At 43.0% G+C, this 21,741-nt stretch overlaps 1 protein-coding gene across 2 annotated transcripts in view; it reads right to left on the bottom strand.

Moving 5' to 3' along the window:
• The window catches only part of ITGA9 (integrin subunit alpha 9), a 267,401-nt gene that overhangs the window by 166,579 nt on the left and 79,081 nt on the right, over positions 1–21,741 (bottom strand). For both annotated transcript variants that reach the window (XM_044454873.1, XM_044454864.1), the window contains exons 13-15: positions 21,184–21,229; positions 11,133–11,287; positions 1,774–1,934 (exon numbers count right to left, since the gene is read on the bottom strand). In XM_044454873.1, coding sequence (XP_044310808.1) covers positions 1,774–1,934; positions 11,133–11,287; positions 21,184–21,229 — 362 coding nt within the window. The remainder of the gene's footprint in view (positions 1–1,773; positions 1,935–11,132; positions 11,288–21,183; positions 21,230–21,741) is intronic.

Below are 21,741 nucleotides of genomic sequence, written 5' to 3' on the forward strand. Positions count from 1 at the left end.
ACAGATGGGCATTAAGAAAGAAGCCAACTTCTTACTGAATGACTTTCAAAGAGATGGAGGTAGTTTGGGTGAACAGGAAACTTCACGGAAAACATAACATTCTGAATAAAATATCTCCAGATACATCATAGAGCACAGAACATCTTATGTCAGTGAGGCATATAAACAGATATCCAGAGAACATTCATCTCCTTGGCCTCTTTGCTAAAAGAAATAATAAATACTAAGTGATCTTGACCCCTTCACACAGCCCTCTTAAATGTTCAAGGCTCTTTCATTTCTAACGTTAAACAGCCAACTCACTGCCTTCCACTGGGGCCCAGGCTCTCCTGAAGCATCTTCCCTATCTCTTCACATCCTTGTGCAGACAAATGAACATTCCTGCCATTTTCATCACTGGGGAAGCCAAATATGTGCTCTTCGCAACAACTGCTGCATCGTTCCTCACCACTCCCACTTCATGGATTAACAAAATGACATTCAGAATTCTCCTCTTTGCTTTTCATTATCTGAGCAACTGCAATTGCCAGGCAATACTTCATGTATTTCTTATGTATGTATGTATGCATTCATTTATCTGACACATTTATATGCCGCCCCCTTCGCAAAAGCCTCGGGCTTTCCTATAGAATTTTCCAAACAAGGGACTACATCTTAAATCAGCCTTCCCCAACCAGGAGTCCCCCAGATGTTCTTAACTATAACTGTCCAATTATCATCAATAGCTATTGGCCAGACTGCTTCAGGTTGATGGGAACTGTAGCCCAAAGCATCTGGAGGACACCAGGCTGGGGAAGGCTATTCTCAAGCACCATCAATGGCAACCAATGAGAAATATCTTTTTCCAATGTCTAAGTGACAATTCCATTGAACTGACCTACACTGATGCACATTAAAGGCAAACAAGAAATTCTGAATGTAAACAATAAATGAATACATCTTGGCATCCTTCCTTATGTTTTCTGCAAGAGTAATATTCATGACTGGCAAGACAAGAGGCCCCACAAGCCAAGAACCATAAGAGGATAAATGGGGCTCCTTGGTGGTCTCTGCTGAAACCCTGGAAAAAGAAATCTGATCATCACTAGATGTTTAGAAAGAAAGAGAAGTATCCAAGGGGGAAAGCCTCTTTTTGAAAGAGACGGATCTTTTGCAACATCAGCAGCAGCTCCTTAATGGAGTCTCACAAGAAGGGTTGGATGCCTGTCATCCAATAGGTCAAGTCAAGCTATGTGAATTGAAGCCAGAGCACTTGAAGACAGAAACTAGCAGTGGCCAAACAGAGCCGTGTAATCTACTGACATGGGTGTCTAGTTCATGAAGTAACTCATGCAAGTGAATGGTCCTTACATTTCTTAGCTGTTACAGGAATCCAAACATGTTTTTCTCAGCTAGTTCTGCACTGACAGGGCAAATGCAGACCTTTCTACTTATGGCAGAGCACCAGCTGTGAAGATGCTTCTCCTTCCCAGTATTTGTAGTACACATCTAATAACTGTACAGGAAAGCTCCAAATGTTCAATTGATTACAAGACTAATCAATGCACGCCTACTTAATTTAATGGGATTTATTGGCAGGTAACTTTGTTTAGGATTCTGGTCTTCAATGATCCCTGAATGACTTCAGGGATCAAAGTTTAAAATACAAACCAAGTCTATTCCAGCTGATGCATTTCAAGTTTAACCCGGAATTATTATATGTAGATTCCTTTAAACCAACAACTGGAAAAACAGCCCTAGATTCATGCATAAAATGGGCAGAAATGGACTGACCTTCACATAGGCTAGGTAATGCCTGCATTTCTCCTGCATATAAGATAGCTGCAACTGCTCTGTGATCTGGCCCACTGGTTCTCCAGAAGAGACAAAGTAAACCCGGATTGGATTGCCCTTTTCTTTCTTTGCCACATCTGCTGTCAAGTTATAGTTCAATCCTAGAAAAACAAATATAACAGCAGGTTATTTTCTTGCTATATACTTAGAGGCATGCACTTTGGGATTCTAACACACTCACCTTTACCTTATGGCAACAGGTCCTAAATACAGAGAGATGTTATGACAGCATTTATAAGCTGATGTGAAATAAAAATGTCAAAATTCCAGATCACCATTGTCCAAGCTCATGTTCTTCAGTTGTGTTGATTACAACTCCCGGAATCCCCAGACAAAATGGTCGAAAGGACTGTTGGTTGGAGATGATGGAGATTGCAGATCAATATACCTGAAGGGTTGAAGAAGTCTGTTCTATGGCAATCCTGTAAAACCTGAGATTCACGACCAAATGCATTTCCCCAGCTGTGCATGCTGCCTGCACAAGAGCTCCATAAACCTGGACATACAGCTACACTGAGGACTTCAAAAGCAGAAATGTTGTCAAGGGCTAGTCACACTTGAGCTGTATTCAGCTTACTGGACCATCATTTCTGAAGGCCTGGTTTAGAGAAAAGCCTCCTCTTCAGCTATAGCCCCTAATTTCTGCACCTTACCATGTGCTAATGACAGAGTTTAGACACAACCAAAAGGAACCTAGAATTTTGATCACAAATAAACTGAATGCTAAACACTGTAGAAATTGGGCCCCTTTCTCCTGTGGAAGAGCCTTCAAGAGAGAAGGGAACAGTTTCTGCCTCAGATGAGTAGTACATTAGCATTTACAGGTTAGGACCCAAGTCTCCAGGGAACCCAGAGATAAATCACTGCCTTGCCACAGTGAAGGACCTTGTGTGGCACAATGAAGCTATGAGCTATGCCATGCAGAGGCACCTGAGACAGTCAGGTCATAGCAGAAAGTTCTGACAAAAGGTGATCCACTGGAGAAGGAAATGGCAACCCACTCCAGTATCCTTGCCATGAAAATCCCATGGACAGTACCAAAAGGCAAAGAGGTATGATGCCAGAAGATGAGCCCCTCAGGTCTGAAGGTGTCCAAAGTGCTACTGAGGAAGAGCAGAGGGCTAGTACTAGTAGCGCCAGAAAATATGAAGCAACTTGGTCAAAGCCAAAAGGACACTCAGTTGCGGATGTATCTGGTGGTGAAAGGAAAGTTCGATGATGTAAAGAACAATACTGTATAGGAACCTGGAATGTAAGATCTATAAATCAAGGTAAGCTGGATGTGGTCAAACATGAGATGACAAGACTGAACACTAACATCTCAGAAATCAGCAAATTAAAATGGACAGGAATGGGTGAATTTAATTCAGATGACTATCAGGTATACTACTGCAGGCAAGAATCCCTCAGAAGAAATGGAGTAGCCTTCATAGTCAATAAAAGAGTAGGAAAAGCAGTACTGGCATACAATCTCCAAAATCCAAGGCAAATCATCCAACATCACAGTAGTCCATCCATGCAGATGATACCACTCTAATGGCAGAAAGTGAAGAGGAACTAAAGAGCCTCTTGATGCGGGTGAAAAAGGAGAGTGCAAAAGTTGGTTTGAAACTCAACATTAAGAAAACTAAGATCATGGCATTCAGTCCTCTCACTTCCTGGCAAATAGATGAGGAGGAAAAGGAGGTAGTGACAGATTTTATTTTCCTGGGCTCCAAGATCACTGCAGACGGGGGACTGCAGCCAAGAAATTAAATAATGCTTGCTCCTTGGGAGGAAAGCTATGGCAAATCTAGACAGCATACAAAAAAGCAGAGATATCACCCTGCCGACAAAAGTGTGCATAGTCAAGGCTATGGTTTTCCCAGTTGTAATGTATGGCTGTGAAAGTTGAACCATAAGGAAGGCTAAGCACCTAAGAATTGAGGCCTTTGAATTGTGGTGCCGGCAGAGACTCCTGCGAGTCCCTTGGACTGCAAGATCAACCAGTCAGTCTTAAAGGAGATCAACCCTGACTGCTCTTTAGAAGGCCAGATACTGAAGATGAAACTCAAATACTTTGGCCACCTAATGAGAAGGAAGGACTCACTGGAGAAGAGCCTAATGCTGGGAACAATTGACGGCAAAAGAAGAAGGGGACAACAGAGAATGAGGTGGCTTGATGGAGTCACTGAGACAGTCGGTGTGAGCTTAGGTGGAGTCCGGGAGATGGGGGAGGACAGGAGAGCCTGGAGGAATGTTGTCCATGGGGTCGTGATGGGTCGGGCACAACATTGCAACTAACATAAGTTGAGATTCAGCTTCAGACACTGTAGAAAGACAAATGGAGAGCAGATCGCCACCACTTATCCAGTGTATGGTAAAGAAGGTAATCAGTTGAGAAGCGTCAGATGTTCTACATGACTGGCCCTTAGCCCACAGGACTCGCCGTAGGGATGTGTGATAGTAATTTGCGTGTAAATTTGTCTCAAAAAAGGAGGGATATTCTGTTTGAAATCAACTTCTTGCTAATAAGTTGCACTTCCTTAATGTCTAGTATCCTAACTATACTTGTTTCTTTTGTTATTAAAATAATACTGCAATACTTTGTTTATACTTTTAAGCAAGGCTGATTGGCTTGAACTTATTATTGCTTATTATTGCTATTGCTGTTATTACTATTAGTTTGCCATTGCCTGGGTCTGTTTGAAAGGAGGGAGAGAAAGATGCTTATGCTTAAGCAAGTACAATGGACAGGAAAGCACTGCCATAGCATCTCTTCCATTCGTGTCAGCAAAGGTTGTGCAGGGAACACCATGTGATATAAACCAGGCTCCCCAGCATTCCCTGCATTTATCAGAACTGGACTTTGCAGTTTAAACCCTGGCACCTCCACAGCACAACCCATTAAGATTTAAAAGACACACACCCATTAAAGTAAAATGTGAAAAGTACAGATGTTGCAGGTAACTTGATAAGAACAACCAGATTAAACTGCATATTGTGTGTGTGACAGGAACAGCAGGCTGCTGTGTCTTTTATGAGCTTTATTACATAATTAGGCTGCATATTAAACTATTCAGATGCATTTTAATTAATTGTGCTGCACATCTGGTTTGCTATTTCGCATTTGTTTCCCATTGTTTTCATGCTTGATTTTATGCAAACCATATAGGATACTTTGTTTGGCAGTGGTGCAGGTTGGTGGAAGTGGAAGGAATTAAGCACTTATCAAGAGACCAAGATTAAGAATTGCAGAAATAATTTCATCTCAGCAGCGACCCTTGAGACTAAAACAAGGTCAAGTACCAGATGCTCCTAGAGAGCACTGTTTTTGGAAAAATAAAATGGGAGGCAAAGAGTGCCTTTCCTTGAGCTAGAAATGAACTTGGGCCTTTGCACTGAAAGAGGAACACAGCCATTTGTGTCTTGATCCTAGCATTAGGTCTTCTGGATCTACTGCCCACTTCCTTGTGGCCATAAGTCACTGTTTCTGTGCCCAATTAATACTAGTGAAGACGGGAAATCAGAGCCACAAGCCTTGTGTGCAGAGGCTAACAGGGGTGGACCAGAACCTGAGTTCAGATGTGAGGTCAGAGGAGACACATTTAGGGGCCTTGGGCCAGGCCTAATTTCTCAATCCAACCAACCTCATTAGGCTATGGTGAGGAGAAAAGGGGAGCCCAGTCTACATCTTGCTCCAAGATTCCTGGAGGAAAGTTAGGAGAGAAGCATAGAAGTTTAAAAATAATAAATATACTGTTGCTGAAAGTCATATTAAGATTATTTAGACTCTGAAATCTTTCCTTCTCTATGATGAAAGTCCCTTGTCAGAACCTAGTAGAATGGCTGGTTTGTTCTTCCAGGTTCTTGAGCAGGTATGATAGTCATATGGCCCTCTAGGTGTTGTAGGACTACAACTCCCACCTGCCCTATCCATCATAGACAATTACAAAGCATGATAGTAGCAACACTTATTTATTTATTTGTTTGTTTTATCAATTTATATCCTGCCTTTTTCCTACAAAGGGCTCAAGGCAGCTTACATCATTCTCCTCCTCCATCTTATCCCCACAACAACAACCCTGTGAGGTAGGTTGGGCTGAGAGTCCGTGACTGGCCCAAAGTCACCCAGTTGGCTCCATGACTGAGTGGGGACTAGGACCCAGATTGTCTGAGTCCCAGTCCCATGCTCTTAACCACTATACCTCACTGGCTCTCCATTTGGAGGGTCACCTGTTCCACATTCCTCGTGCTTGCAAAAATAGGAGTTTGAACAGTTTTTCACAGGAAAAAATAATTAAGCAGAAAACGTAGGATGGGTGGTGAGAAGGAAATAACATGCGCCATGACATGCGGGCATAAAGGAATACAGAGTGGAAGTACATCAGAAGGGAAGGGGCACAGAAGCTGTGAAGTGTAGCCCAAAGTATAATGCAGCCAGCAGAGGATCTTTGTACAACCAAAACAAACCCGCTACAGAAGTGCTCCTACAACAAAGGAGTGTACACACATTTGTCTTGCTTGTGACAACATGCAACCTAAGCATGCTTCTTCCTGCTCGGAGGATTGCCAGGGGAGAGATATACTGTCCTTGCCAGAAGTCTGAACTGCTTGCTCACAGAGGGCTTTTGAAGTTAGGCCAAGGGCTGTGTGAATTTCATCTGAGAGCTGCAGGTGGCCCACGTTTGCAGTAGACATTCAATAAGCCACTTGTTTTGCTCCTTCCCTGGGCCTGGATATACAAGGGCTCCATCACCAACATGGCGAGCCACAAGACATGGCTGGCAGGTTGCATGCAGCTTTGTGGGCAACCATCTCTGCAGGCCTGTATTACAGCCACCTAACAAAGGTCACTTGGATCCTTCCACATGTAGCTGTCATCATGTGGTAAGCTGTAAACATATATTGTGGTTCACCAGGGCAATTTTCCATCCATACTCAAAACCAAAACACACACGCTGAAACACTCATCTGCAGGGCTCATCCTTTGTACACAAAACACCTCCCTGCGATGCAGCAAAAGCTGCCCCATGGATGAATTCAGAGCACATGCAGCACAGTAATGTGCACACTGGGCCTTGGAAACAATAGCAAACAGTCCATAAACAACCACATCTAGCCATGACTGAGCCCTTTCAGAGCAACAGCTGACATTTCAGAATCTCTTGTGTCCTATATTTCACATCTTTCTTTACTTTCCCTTTTGGCCGAAGCAACCAAATGATGTCAGAAGTGGAAAACTGAAACATCAGAAATCATTTAAACACACACACACCCCCTTGCCAGTGTTGCTAGAGTGGTAGTTAGCAGCTGACTTAGAGCATCTCTCCGTTTGTGGCTCTCAGAGGGACTTATGTAGGAGTGGGTTCTGGCTCATAAATTACTTCTCTCTCTTTCTTTCCCTCTCTTTTTTTTTTCAGAACATAAAAAAGAGAGCGAGAGATTTCATATGAGACTCCAGGCAGCAGTTTTGCAAACATAACTGTGGAAGCAATCTACTTATACAAGCAGCATTACATGGTGCATCAGACTAGTGTAATACAACTTGATTTTCCAGCCCAGAGAAGTTCTGACACGCTGCTGCCTGCATCAGTGGACTGCTTGCATGAACAATTACCTGCAAAAAGGCTCCTGACATACTGTAGGGACTTAAGTGTAATCATAATTTTAGGGTGCAATCCTGTACATATTTAGAAAGAAGTAAGTCAAACAACCCCCAGCATTCTCTAGCCAGCCATGCATGGCAGCTGGACATGCATGGAACTACATTCTTAGCAGTTTAGTTTATAGTTTGGTTTAGTTCTGTGGCATATTTTGTGAACTATGCTGCATATCCCATGGATTTTAGGGGAGCGTGAAATTACAGTCTTTCGAAGAGCAGACAAACATAATGTCCATGAGCATGTCTGAGCTTCTTTTTTCCATGTCTTGTATCACATTTTCCATGTGCAGTAGGTGTGCTTTCATAGGTATCACAATTGGGGCAGGGGGAGCTAAACATAAGGGTATTTGAGGAGGTCCGATATTAACAGATCTGATCTGTGCCTGCTAGACTAATATGGAACTTACATTTCTGCCAGCTTTACATATCTTTCAAAATTATTCCTTTGACAAAATTCTCAGCTTGAATGCACTAGTTGCCAATCAATTTCCAAGCTCAATTCAAGGTGCTGGTCTTAAACTTTTAAAGCCCTCAATGGCTTAGAGCCTCACTATCTCAAGAAAAACCCGTCTCACTATTAATCTGTAAGATCTACACAGGAGCCCCCTTTGAGGGAGTCATTTCACACAGAATCACATGGCAGGGCTTCTTCTGCATTGTCCCTAATTATGGAACACATGCCTTCAAAAGCTGTGTTTTTCCCATTCTTTTGGCTTTCCGAAAGGGCATAAAGAAAATGCACCTTTTCACTTTAGCCTTTTAAATGATTAAAATAAAAAAACTAACATTTCAATGCTTTTACTGTTTTTAAAGTTCTTGTTTTTATTGTTTCAAATAGTTCTATACTACCTTAATGGCTCCGCAGCAGGTATGGCAGCATATAAATATTTTTAAATAATTAATATATAAAAGTAAATTTAGAAATGTATATCCCAAGAGAAAATACAATTAAAACACTTATTTCATTGTGAATTTTCGCACAGATTTTTTTTTAAGTGGATGTTATGAGGTGTCATCTCAAAGTTGTAAAAAGAGCCACACTTAAGCCGGCAATAAAACTAAAGTCTTCTATTGCTACTTACCTACAAGATTACGATGCTACGAATAAGCTCTACTGTAATGACCTTTACAAGTTAGTTGCTACCTTCTTAATGACGTCCCTCAGGGAACCCACATGGGATTAGCTTTGTCCCACCTTTCCCCCCTGAGGTGGGACAAAGCTTCCTTTTGTTCCAATTGGTGTAAGGAACGTCGAAGAGTCGCACAAGACAGATCTTTCCCACCTCCTGTGTGTTCTGTGTCTTGTTCCGGAAACTCAGTGTCAGGAGGAAGGGGGGTATCCCGCCCGTGCTGTCCATGGGCAGAACTTGTAGTGTCTTTTCCCTAAGGGGTAAAGGGTCAGGATGAGGGATGGCTATCTGTTCAGCTACTCCCAAGCCAGGTTGTGGAAGGGTCACTTGGCCACGGGGCCTCAAGTATAAATCCTCCTGTTCTGATGTCTGATTCTCTCTTTGGGTGTCTGACTCTTCCTCGTGAGGTGCCGCCTCTGTTGCGGTGTCAGGCACGACAGTGGAATAATGTGGGAACAGAACAGAAGCCCATATCTAGCAGTATCTTCTTGCTCATATGTAGGATTTTAATAGTTTAGCCATGTTCGAAGCCAACATATCAGTGCAGTCCAGGCACTTGTTTGATATTATTTACCAGTGTTGCTGGACTGTTCAGCTGCAGCACAGGGACAGCATGTTTCCAAGCAATTAATTTCCTACAGCTTCCAAATGTCATGTCTAGATGATATGCTAGTGGCAACTATAGCTCTCCCAGAAGGACCTGTGGACTTGTGAGAGTTCATGCTAGCCAGTCTTGTTTCCATCAGCGGCCGGTTTCTTCTTGGAAAGCATGCGAACATGCTTTGATTGTGGGTGAAAGAGGGTGGAGGGTGTGGCTGAGTTTCCCCAATGCTTGTGCCAGGATAATCCAAAGTATAATGCCTTTGGACAGATGCATTCCATTCTTGGCTATCCTGCCTAAGCTTCTATTGGTAGATCGACATGATACAAATTTCTTATACAGCCCAGGCTACCAAGCCAGCTGAACGTCAAGCATCATTCTTTGGGATTGAGCAAATCAAAAGTCCAATCTGATATCTTTGGGACTTGTTTAAAGGGATCAACCTGATGTCGGGTCAAAGGAAATAATTGCTTTTTATGCAATATAGTGGGCAAATGAAAATTTGCTTCTCTTGCTGTGGAATTCTATAAATAGCTAAGGCTGTAATTCAATGCATGTTTAGACAGAAAAAAGTCCTTCAATTCTCAGCATCCCCCAGCAAGCCGCAGTGGGAATTGTGGGACCTTTTTCTGACCAAACACACATAGGATTGCATCTAAAAACTATTTAGATAGAGGGAAATATGCTATTTACTAACCACTTTCAATGAATAGTCATAACTTAAAGCATAAAACGAGTGTTGTATGAGAAGTATGTTCCAGGATTGTCTTTGGGTTTACAAGATTTACGAAGGAGAAGCAGGAAGCAATATAGTTTCCAAATACCACTTTCTGTCTTGCAGCTTTCAATAAAAAAAATTCATCACACACAACTCATTCATCATTAACTCAGACATTTACCAGAAAAGGTTCCTGCTAATACAGGATATGAGAGAGCTTCAATTGCTGCAGCAACCAACCAAACGTTTCCTCTATAGCTATCCTAAACTTGGGAGCTGCCAATAGCAAATGCAGCATAGCAGCTAAGAGAATGCATGGTGGGACAGGAAGTCCTCATCCCCAGTCTCACCTCCACCATGAGTTCAGTAGGTAGCCTTAGGCAGCCTCACTGACTCTCCCTCTCAGCTCTGCATGTGCCATACCAAAATCATGCAACTGTCACGCCTCACAAGTTTGTTCTAAGCACTGCTGAAATGCTTGGAACATTTGCCATGTGTCCTACACCTGCCAAGTATTACACAGCATTATTACTATGACGCATTTCATTAACCCTATTCATTAACAACATCTTTAAGCAACAAGTGAGCACAGAAGCAAAATGCTGCTCTAGGCACCCCTACTAACCGGAGTGACCCCACACCCAGACATATCCCTGGTTTTCTGGTTTCCCCCAGTGACACTCAACATTCTGAGCACATTCAGCACATATCAGGCTCCTTAGGGCATTGTTTGCTTGTTTGTTTCTACTCCAGCCACCACTGACATCTCAGGACGGCTTACAATAAAAGAGCAAATAAAACAAAACAAGCACAGCATCGCTCAGCCCCCTAGGTTTGTTTAATATACTTCTGTGGACACTGGAATAGCCCTGAGCATGCCAGTAGTGCATTGCTTTTCTTTTTTCTAGTGGCAACGTTTTGCCATTGGCATGTACTAGCTGAGTTTACTATTAGAGAGAGAGATTTGGCTTTGTTCAACAGTGAAATCCAAGTATTGTTGCTGTAGCTATCTAGGTTATAGGTCTTGTGAGTCTGTGATCTGACCATGGGATGAGGAAAACAGAACATCAAGTGTAACCAGTCACAACTAGATCAGTAACTGTCAGCCTTCACCAAGGATCTTCTGAGAACAATAACAAAAATAACATTTTTTACAAATTGTTTTGAAAATTACAGATAATGATGGGTGTCGAGATTACATCTTACCTATCAATCCTGGAACGTGCTTGCCTTTGAAACTAAAGCAGGCTGTGATATCCAGGCAGTTCACTTGCTGCAGGCCATCCTGACACTGCGGAGCTGTGATGTCAATGGAAGGTGGCAGGAAAATGGAGACATCCACAGTAATGACAGGCCTGGATCTTAACCAAGAACAGAAAAGAGAAACTTGTTATTCCCCATAGTAGTTTGTATAAGATGATGACCAAGAAACTGACCTGTGAATGAAAAGTCCTTGGTCCCTATCTCACCCCACCTATAAAATTGCTAGGAAGCCCAAGGCAAGCCACCTCTCCCTTGAAGGTCTTGAAACACCCCTTTAAAATGTTATGAAGGCTAAGCACTTGTGCAGAAATTATAAACAAAGGAAGCCCTTGCTGGTACAAACTTGGGCACTTTTGCTATTCTTTTGTCCCCAGTTGCCTCTCATGCTTTTTTTAAAATCTAAGGCAGAACATAACATTGTGGACACAACATAGACAACACAATTCACAGTGCCCTGCTGGATGTAGCTTCATGTGGAAAACTGTTGATGTGAAACAGATCCATGATGAGCTGTAGCAATTTCAACCACATCAGCTTGGAAGAGGACAATTGTACTGGGCTGATTAAAATTATAGCGTTCATGTTGGACTCTGTTTGCCTAGCTTTCCATGTAGAACGGTGCAGCCATGGTTCTGCTTTTTGCCTGTTCTGATACTGCAAATGTAAGATTGCACTGTCTTTAAAACCTCGGCAAGTCCAGAGGAGAGTGCACGAAGCTCATGGGTTGTACACAAACAATGACCTTGTAACAGACCATCAGTGCACATCTGTGCATGCCGACTGAAAATGAAGTTCCACTGTGTTCAATGGGAAGTGGTAAGAAAATGTATATCCTAGTGAGTTTGTTTAGGATTACAGCCTTCCTGCTGGTTTCACTATGCCATCTGCTGTGTCCCCTCAGATGCCAGACCAAAGACGGTGGTAAGAAAAAAAAATTAAAAAGCAGTTATCCTGCAAGTCATTAAATCCCAAAGGGTAGATGGAAGCCTCCAATCCCAAAGGCTTTTGGTATGCCCTGCCAACTCCCACTGGCAGAGTGGGAGAAGCAATGTAGGAAATTAATTTTTGTTACTATTGTTAGCCACTTGCAAAGGTTTTTGCCAGACAGAAAAATGGAAAACAAGAATATTAAATAAATTAGTAAGCCACTGGTACAGAACCCTCAAGGAGCAGCCAGAGCCTTTGTGAAATCACTGGCTGCCCAATCGCCTCCCCTCCCTTGTACGTCAAGGAAGCATCAGTAGCTGTATTAAAGAAGCTACTAACTTTAAAAAGGCGCACAGGTCTCTATGTTTGAAGCTCTATGAATTCTCCAGCAAGAGAGGAGGCAGAATGCTCATCTGGGCCTGAACCGTCAGCGTTGACAGTTCATCAGAGCAGCTTGTTAGCGGACATGAAGTTGTCAATGCTGCCTGGAAAAAAAGCCTTAACCAGGGATTCCTTCAAATCAGTCTGTCTTTGGATTTTATTCTGGGTTTAGCAGTTCAAATGTGTACATTTTCCTTGTTGAGAAGCAGCATTAGACATTGGCTTCTCACCATTAGTCCAACTTGTATTTTCAGATCTTGCTAAAGCAGTCATTACATGCACACGCATAGCCTAATTCTTGTTGTTTAAACACCTTTTGACACCACTGAAATCCCAACAAGATTCTGTGTAAGGTATTTATTCTGAAATCTCACTACAAATAAGTTTTATTATTGTTAGTGTGCACATGAAAGCAATAAGCAGATGTTCGAGAGAAGAGTTCCCTTCTAACAGATCATTTGGTTCCTGTTAGCCAGAAAAAGGAGGTAATTGGGTACTGGCTGGCTTTTCCGCTCCTACTTTTCATTGGCTTGTTACTCATGAACCCTTAGTTCGATGCAGCAAAGTCTTCAAGATTTAACCGATATAACTCTGTTCCTCAGGCTTTTCCCCCAGTTTGAAACTGTACTGGGGCCAAAGCTTATACAGTGGTACCTCAGCTCACGACCAAATCAGCGGTATCTCGGCTCACAACCAAAATTCTGTCATGAACAGAAATTTCAGAAAATCGTTGCCTCAGTTCACGAACTCTGCATTGGGTGACGACCATGATCCCGGCCATGTTGCCGCACGAACACGATTGCGATCATGGCCATCTTCCCTGCACGAGTGTAATCATGATCGTGTCCATACTCCCTCCATGAGCACAATCGTGATCACGCCCATCTCCCCCCACCCCCGAGCATGAGCGCAATTGCACGATTATCGTTTGGACTCTCCCTCCAAACAATAACCTCCCCCCCGCCACCTAGGTTAGGGTTCTCTACTGTACTGTACCTTTTTACTTTGTTGTTCTTTGTTAATTTGTTTCAAATTTTTGTGATTAAAAAAAATATCTACAGAACGTATTAACCTTATATACATTTAACCTTATGGGGAAATTTGACTTGGCTTGTGACCAAAATCAGCTCGTGACCACATTCGTAGGGGTCAGAATGGATTAACCTTATTTACATTGAAACTTATGGGGGAATCTGACTTGGGTCGCAATCAATTCGGGTCGCGACCAGAGTCATGGAACGGATTAAGTTCGTTAGCTGAGGTACCACTGTATGGTGCCGGGGGAGTATGCCATCTAGCAATCAAAGGTGGTACTACAGGCTTCAAACACAGACAAAAGTAAGCTAATTTAAATGAATGTGTTTTAAAAAAACAAATAATCCCAAAATACATTCCTCTTGGGACCCTTACCATATATGCTATTTCAGTTTTGGAGCTATAGCATAGACAGACATTCTCTTTCATTATTAGAGAGAAACAGAACCAATGCAGGGAGACAGCAAATTGTGGCCCTACAGATGTTTTAAGTTACAATTCCCATTGCCCTTCACGACTGCTTATGCTAGCTAAGGATGATGGAAGTTATAGGCTAAAACATCTGCCCATGACTGTGCAGTAGTGTGGAAATTGTGGGTGGAAAGGATTTCTCTTCCTACGCCACTTTTCCCCAAATCTGGTCTGGAACCTCTGGAGAAAAACTGGGCCATGTGCAAGAAGCTGCACAAGGGGAGTAGAAAACAAAAATTGTATTTCCAAAGCAAACTTTCTCGCATAACTTGCATTCAGCACATAGATTATATACACCAGCCCTGATACACATAGAGTAGAATATCTGAAATTGACCAGTACCTCCACTGAAACAGTAGGATTTTCTGCCAACAGGTTAACAGAACCAAACAAACCTTAAAACTATCAATTTCAGATTGGTTGTTTGCAAGCCATTTACACCCTAAGAAAATATTTTTCAGAAACTGTGAGCACATGAGCACTGTATCATACCTTTGTCAACTGCAAGCATTCCTGGTCAATTTACAATCAGCCATTTTCATAAAGGGCATGTACACTCACTCTCTAGCATTCCTGTGCTGTGGTATGGGAACCATAGTTTAAAGAGAACCTTACCTGGGCTTAGAGGTTAGTGCATCTTTCTCAATTAAATAAAATAAGTGCATGAGCAAGAGAGAGCTGAAATCAAAATCTCTTACTGTTATGAGGCGGGAGGGGGAGGGGGAGGGGGGATGAACAGACTGTGACAGGAATATCACCAAGAAATATGGTAAGGCATGGATCAACAAGCCATTGAAAGGAAACAAAGGCAAAAACAAATGCACAGATGCCAGTTTCAAAGTTAGTTCCAAAAATGAGATACTCAGGATGTAGCCAACCTACAAAAAACTTTCCAAAGGGAACAGAGGATATATCCCGAGTACACCTTTGACACAAACTCTGCCTTTACTGCCTGCTCCTCTTCCCAGAAAACCACCACCTGCTGCCACCTCCTTTCCTTCCTCATCTTTCTAGCCAGCCCTCCAAAAACTTCACTCAGCACCCCAATGCCTGACCATCTGCAACAGGACACAGATGGTCATTTCCTAGAGTTCACTCACATCAGGAGTCCTTTTTTTTCCCAGTTCCAGATTAAGGCAGGGTTGCAAAACAGCAACTGCCTTAAAAATGGGAAAACAATGTCCAAAAATACTTGTAAATGTGTCATATTTGTTCTATATGTTATATGTGTATTTTTCAGCTACTCCCAGATGGATCACATCAAGAAAAAAAGTGATCAAACTAAAAAATGCAAGACACAAAGGGAAGGGGAGTGGGAAGAAGGGAAATGATAGAGGAGAGGGTCCTTCCATGCCAAAATAAAATACATAGGCATTCACATCCAGTTCAGTCTAGGTTGATCTTCCCTTGTGGTAGTCCTGCAACAATTCTTGTCCAACACAACAACAGCCCCCAGTGGCATGCTTCTGCCCTTGCACTTGCAGTTCCAGGCCAGCAGGCAGTTGCAGCTGAGTGTTTTCTCTGGCAAGGAGTATGGATGCAAAAGTCCCCACATCTGCTCTTGTCTCCGGCTGTGAGCGCTGCCTCGAAGATCAACAGACCAATGTCCAAACCTTGGTCACACTGAAAACACTGAAGTCAAAGCAATGCAAGTTGAAAGTTGCTTTCATTTGCAATGGTTCAGTCATACAGGAGACCATCTCGTCCAGGACACCTTCTCCCTCAAAAAAGTCATAATACTTTCTGCCATTAAGAAGTTAAAAGAAAGACTGGCAAGAAAATACACTGCCTCGACAAGAATGGAGCTCAGGAATGAGAGAAAAGGGCAGCCAGATGTTTTGCCGGTTAGGTCTTACAACCCTCCACTTCCCTTCCGATTCCCTTCCTCCCAGCCGCCCTGTCCTTTTCCTCCTCCTCCTCCTTGTCCCTCAGCTCTTTCATGGTGTTCAGAGAAGCTTTGCTTTCCAGTTGGAGGGCAGGCAATGACAGGAGCTGGAGAGAGGCGCTCTCTCTCTTCAGGAAGCAGCTGCAGCTCTTTTGTCTGACCCCTCAGGTACCACACCCCCCCTCAGCACAATCCACCCCACCTACAAGGGGAAAGGGGGAGAAAAATCAGCCCAACCACTTTTCCAGCAAGTTGTGAAAAGCAATGAACATATCAGACTCCCCTGTCAACAGGGGACACACACAGTGAATTTGCCAATGCTATGAACTCAACTTCCCCTCTTGCATGTCATGAATGAAAGCTTTGCATTTTAACAACATAGACTATGGCTTGTTGCTACGGTGATTTCAAGTTGAAGAAGCGGTCAGTCATGAGACCCCCACGGCAGTGCATCCGTTTTTTTCTGCCACATGACAGGAGACCACAGAATGCTTATGAAATTAAAGAGCCTATTCATGCATTGAGAAGTGCTTGTGAGGCTCAGCCTGGCCCACCATTTCGGATTTCTCTCAAAATAGTTGCCTCATCCCTAGCACAGGAATAAAAATGGCAGCAACTGATACCCACTTTATCCAAATCCACTTTATGCTTCAGACTCTATATAAGCCATACCAAGCAAAATTTCCCCATACATACAAAGTCTAGGCAATTAGTACAGGTGGGAGTGTGTAGGCCTGAAAATAGTAACTTTCTGAGTAGAAAATACTGTAGCTCCCACCCACATAGGAAAAGAAGTAGCCCCTCTTAAATGAGAGCAAACTTAGGTCCTGCAGTAGATGTCTCTTAAAGTATTTCCTGCCTTTCCTTGAAAGCTTCCTAGAAAATAGAATTTTAAAGAAACTTTTTCTAACCAAACAACATGTCATTCCATCTAATAATGAATTTAGGCAATGAGTGCCAATTGTATGAATCCAAAAATATGGCCACTGAAGAACAAGGAAGAAACATTCATATGTTTAGGGAAACCTCAGCTCTGCAGAAGTGCAAAACCAAATCTGACTTTAAAGACTAAGGGGGCAAAAGGAGAGAGAAAAAAACCCAACCCACCCAAAGAGTGCTGAGAATACCCAGTAGCTATGGAATATGGGGCACCATTTGTAAAAGAGAACTGGTAAACCAAGGAGGGAAGGGGGAATAGGAGAGGGGACTGCCTACTTGGAGAAAATGGCTGGCTCAAATCTGAACAGAAGTAATTCCCATGTAGGGACAGGACCCTCTTTTCACATCAAAGGTTGTTGTCTCAGAGTCAGAATCAGAACTAGAAAAGGCATCATTAGAAATCTTAGCTGAAATGCTGGGCCAAGCAATCCAGAGGTAAGACAGGTGGCTGAGGAGATCCAGACATTCTTAAGTCAGCCGAATGTTCAGAGACAGAGTCAACATCATCCACCCAATTGAAAGCATCAGGAGCATGAGACTTTCTAGATAATTGCCCCTTAGCAGCAAGAACCAGGTGGAGGACAGCTCTTTCTGGTCCCAGAGAGAGGAGATGCATAACCATTAACTCTGTCTCATTCAGAGATATTTCCCCAATGGCCTGTATTATAACTTCACTTGTGTCTTTATTTTGCTGACTTCTGTAATACTTTTTGTATTGCAAAGCTGCCATGGCTGGCCAGCATTAACGTAATCAAGACTTTAATTAGAAAGCCTTTTATCCTAATCAAAACAAAGCCCTGGAGAGGGAGAGGGAGGAATCAGCACACAACAACCTGTTAAAAGAAAGCAAACACTGCAACATTTTGTTGCAGGTCTCACTTGCAGCTTTCTGTATTCAAGCCTATCCAACTTGAAGCCCACCCTGCATATCAGCTTTTACTGTAGCTGTCCAGCAGCTGGATGCCTGATTGAGTACTACGAGGAATACAATCTTATTTCCACCCTATCTTTCCACAGAATTCATTTTGCAAACTGTAATGTTGCAAGAGACAGCAGAACGCATGCAGACAACTTAGTGGCATGCCATGTAGACACAGCAGACAATCTGATGCAATATGTGTTAACTCCCTAACCTATATGCAATGGGACTGTGTGAAAAGGCCCCATGTCTGCAGACAAGTAGAGAATAGGATAACTTAAAAAAAAAAAGCTTACTTTTTATCCCATGTAAAAGTTGAACACATCAACCTAGAAGAAGTGTGTGTGTGCACTCATACACAAACACACAGTGTCAATCCCCAGAAACACACACATTACAGTAGCTGCTCAAAAATGCATGCGGCTTTTGGCAAAGCAACTTAGTCATGGGGTGCAGAATATGTGGGGGGGGGGAGTCTCTCCTACTTTCCCCTAATCTTAAAGCAAAGGCAGCACACTCCCTGACAGGCTGTAGCTGCAACTCATCAGTATCACCACATGCTTAGCTTGTAATGCACTGATCTCTAAAGAAATAAACAGAGGCTGCATAGCGGGCGGGTTTTGGTTGCTGTGGGAATCTGCAAAGCTCCCCGATCTGCTTTTCACAGAAATACAGCATAACATATAGAATGCCTCACTGAGCTCAGTTTGGTTGCTTCCGATGCTTCCTAGCATGGCAGTGCACCAAGATGTCCGCTGTTCATGTTGCATGGCAAGATGGAAATTGCTCATGTCCCTCACTGTGGGCTACCAGAGACTATAGGAGGTGCCTCAAGAGAGGCAAAAGCCCTTTAGCACATCCTCCTGGGCGCAGCCTAAGTAGCTGCCTATGCAAACCTGCTCGGATCCATCACTATTTCCATGAGCCATGTGCGCTGGTTGGGAACAACAAAGAAGGTGAGCAGAGCGCAAGATGCACAGGGCTAAAGGAGTTGCCTTTGCAGTTCTCTTTGGAGAAGGGTGTTGGTGTTACGGAGGCGTCTCACTCTTGCATGAAAATAGTTCTTCTAATCAACAAGTTTTATTATGCAAAACTGCAACCAAGCAAAGTTGGCTCTAGGTTACAGTAACAGAGAGAACAAGGTGTTTTGGCTTTCTATAGGCTCAGTTCATCAATGCAGTATGACCCAGATGAAGTTGATTTCCGAGAAATTAGAATTAGCCAAGCCCTGAGCTTCCTAGTTACCAAAATCCTGAAAACCAAACCCTGAAGGCAGTTAGAACATCCCACTCTTCCTCACGGGTCTTCCTTTCCTAATTGAGATCTCACTCTTGGATCGGTCAGGCCCTCTGAGCTTTTTTGGAAAGGTTGCTACATTTTAAGGAGTAGCTCAGCTCTTTCCTCCCTGCTCCCTTTTCTCTGTTCTTTCGATTCTTGGCCCTTTGGTCTCTAGTTTTCCTTCCACCAGAATCAGAACCAATCCCCATATTTGCAGAACTAGAGGGCCCATTCCCTACAAGGGGGAGGAACCACACCTAAGGGACACAGAGCACATGCTTGGCATTTCGAATGACCCAGCCTGGCATCTCCAGCCAGCAGGCAGTGAGGGACCCTTGGCCAGAGACCAGGGACAGCACTGCCAATCAGAATAATCCATACCTGGCTGGATGGACATACTGTCTGACCTGGTATGAGGCAGCTTGTCTTGCCAAAGGGCAAGCGGTCCTTTGAGACTGAAAGGCAATGAACATGCAAGTGAGAAAGGAATGAAGAAGAAGCCAGAGAACAGCGGCTTGTGCCTCTTCTGTTGCCAGGGAACCCACAGATGACAAGGGAGCAGACCGCTTGATATGGCTGAATCTGCTTAGCACTGTTCTGTGGTCCTGGCTCAAGCCAAGTATCAGTGAACTTGGTTATTTCCAGAGATGTTTATACTCCAACTGTTTTTACATGAGCACCCACCTGTGTGCATGTACATGAGTACTCACAACTATCCTCAGAAGGGAGTAGTGCCAAGGCCAAGTGATAAGCAGGAAGCTTGGGGAGAGGCACAATAGTTTTTGGCCTAGTAAACAGTTGGGACCGCAGCCCTGTCAGCTCTTTCCCTGCTTTTCTTTTAGTCTTCATCACTTGGTAAATAGAGGTATGTTGCTTCTGAACATGGACATTCAAATTAGTTATTACGATTGGTACTATTATGATTACATTTTTTTTCTCTAGCAAGGAAATCAAGGTGGTTTACATGAACTTCCTATCCATTTCATCCTCACAACAACCCTGTGAGGTTAGTCTGACTAAGAGTCAGTAACTGGCCCAAAGTCACCAAGTAAGCTTCATGGCAGACTGCAGACTAGAACCAGAAATCTGAGTCCCGGGTCCAAGGAAGAGGGTGATGTGGGCAATCACAGAACTGTCCACCTCCTCCCAGAGCAGAAAATCTGCAAGTACAATGCCAATGACAGGTGGCCATGTAGCTTCCACCTAAAATGAGAGGCCACCCCTTTCCAAAGCCACCTGAGCCATTGCTGAAGAACTCGTATCATTAGAAGCTTCCTCCTAATGCTTGGTCTAAACTCTCTCTTGACATGTGAACCTTCTATCCTTTGGAACAACCAAAATCCAATCTCCTCCATCATCAGTGAGACAACCCTCCAAATAATTCTTTGTGCCTTGAAGTACTGCCTGTGACACAGACTAAATTCACTATTTTCATGTTCCTCAAATAGCATGAAATCTGTTTACAATAGAAAGGTGTTCTAAAAACGAGAAATCAAGAAATCAAGTACAAAATAATGCCCACCTGGATTAAGCATGCCTTGAATTGTAGTTTCATTAAATTGTCCTTTGATTAGTTGCAATGCAATAATTAACAGGCCTTTAAAAGCACTGGTGGGGGGGCGGGGTCAGGGGAAACCAGAGCTTCACCATTTTCCACCATTCACTATCAAACTCCTTTGTTCATTTTCTAGTCATGTTAACTCACCTCTTCTCTCTAAATGGATCATCTATACACCCACACCTCCCACAAACCTCTGCAGCAGACTACAAAAAGGAAAGTAAGAGTTCCTGCCTTCTCTAATTTTGCTTTCACAAACTACCAGTTTCACTAAGCAAACTACATGTGCTCCAGTGCCTGCAAGCACATCTCCCTTGACATGACAAACAAGATGGCACACTGGGTGTACCATTGATGCTCCTCCATCGCTGCTCCACTATGTAGAGCAGCTGGATGACTGTGTGGGATCTAAATGCAAAGGGCCTACCATGATAAACATGTCTCATTCAGTACTATGATGCTCTTTCTCTAATTGTCAATATATGGTCGCATACAGAAGTCCTGGGAGCAATCCACCATTTTTAAACTAACTCTATGAACGGCAACAATTACAGCAGACACAATTTATCCTGTTCAAGGGCACAGATTAAATTGATCTTACCTTAGTAGAATCACATTGTTCGACATAAAGGCTCCAATTGTCACATCTGAAAGCAAGCATGTACGAGATTTAGAGGATTGTAATCGAGTCACAGGGCATAGCATTCTTCCCTACAACGTATTACGATTGGCAAAATTGTTAAATATTTGCTGCAAAACATGAGTATTTCTCATTCTGAAATGTAATGATCCCATTCAATACATTCTACCACCTTCCTCTTACACACATTAATGTGTCAGATTTCCCACACACCCAAGCACACATCACAACATGCACCTTGGCTTGGCCTATATACACACAAGGAATAAATACAATCTCGATAATGATTAGGTAACTAAGATTAAAAAGGTGATCTGTGGCAAAGGTAAACGATCAACTTGTAGTATCTACCACTTCTACATTTCTCAAAACCTGCTCCTAAAAATTGGCAGTGGGGATAATGTCACATTTTTCAGAGGTAACATCAGCTGAGTTTTCTTTTCACCATTCCTAACAGATCATTTAATTAAGAGCAAAGGCGTTTTTACTCAGATCCCTTTTAAACCCAAACAACCAAAA

This window comes from Varanus komodoensis, unplaced genomic scaffold, assembly GCF_004798865.1.
Source record: "Varanus komodoensis strain SLA01 unplaced genomic scaffold, ASM479886v1 scaffold10, whole genome shotgun sequence".
Taxonomy (NCBI): domain Eukaryota; kingdom Metazoa; phylum Chordata; class Lepidosauria; order Squamata; family Varanidae; genus Varanus; species Varanus komodoensis.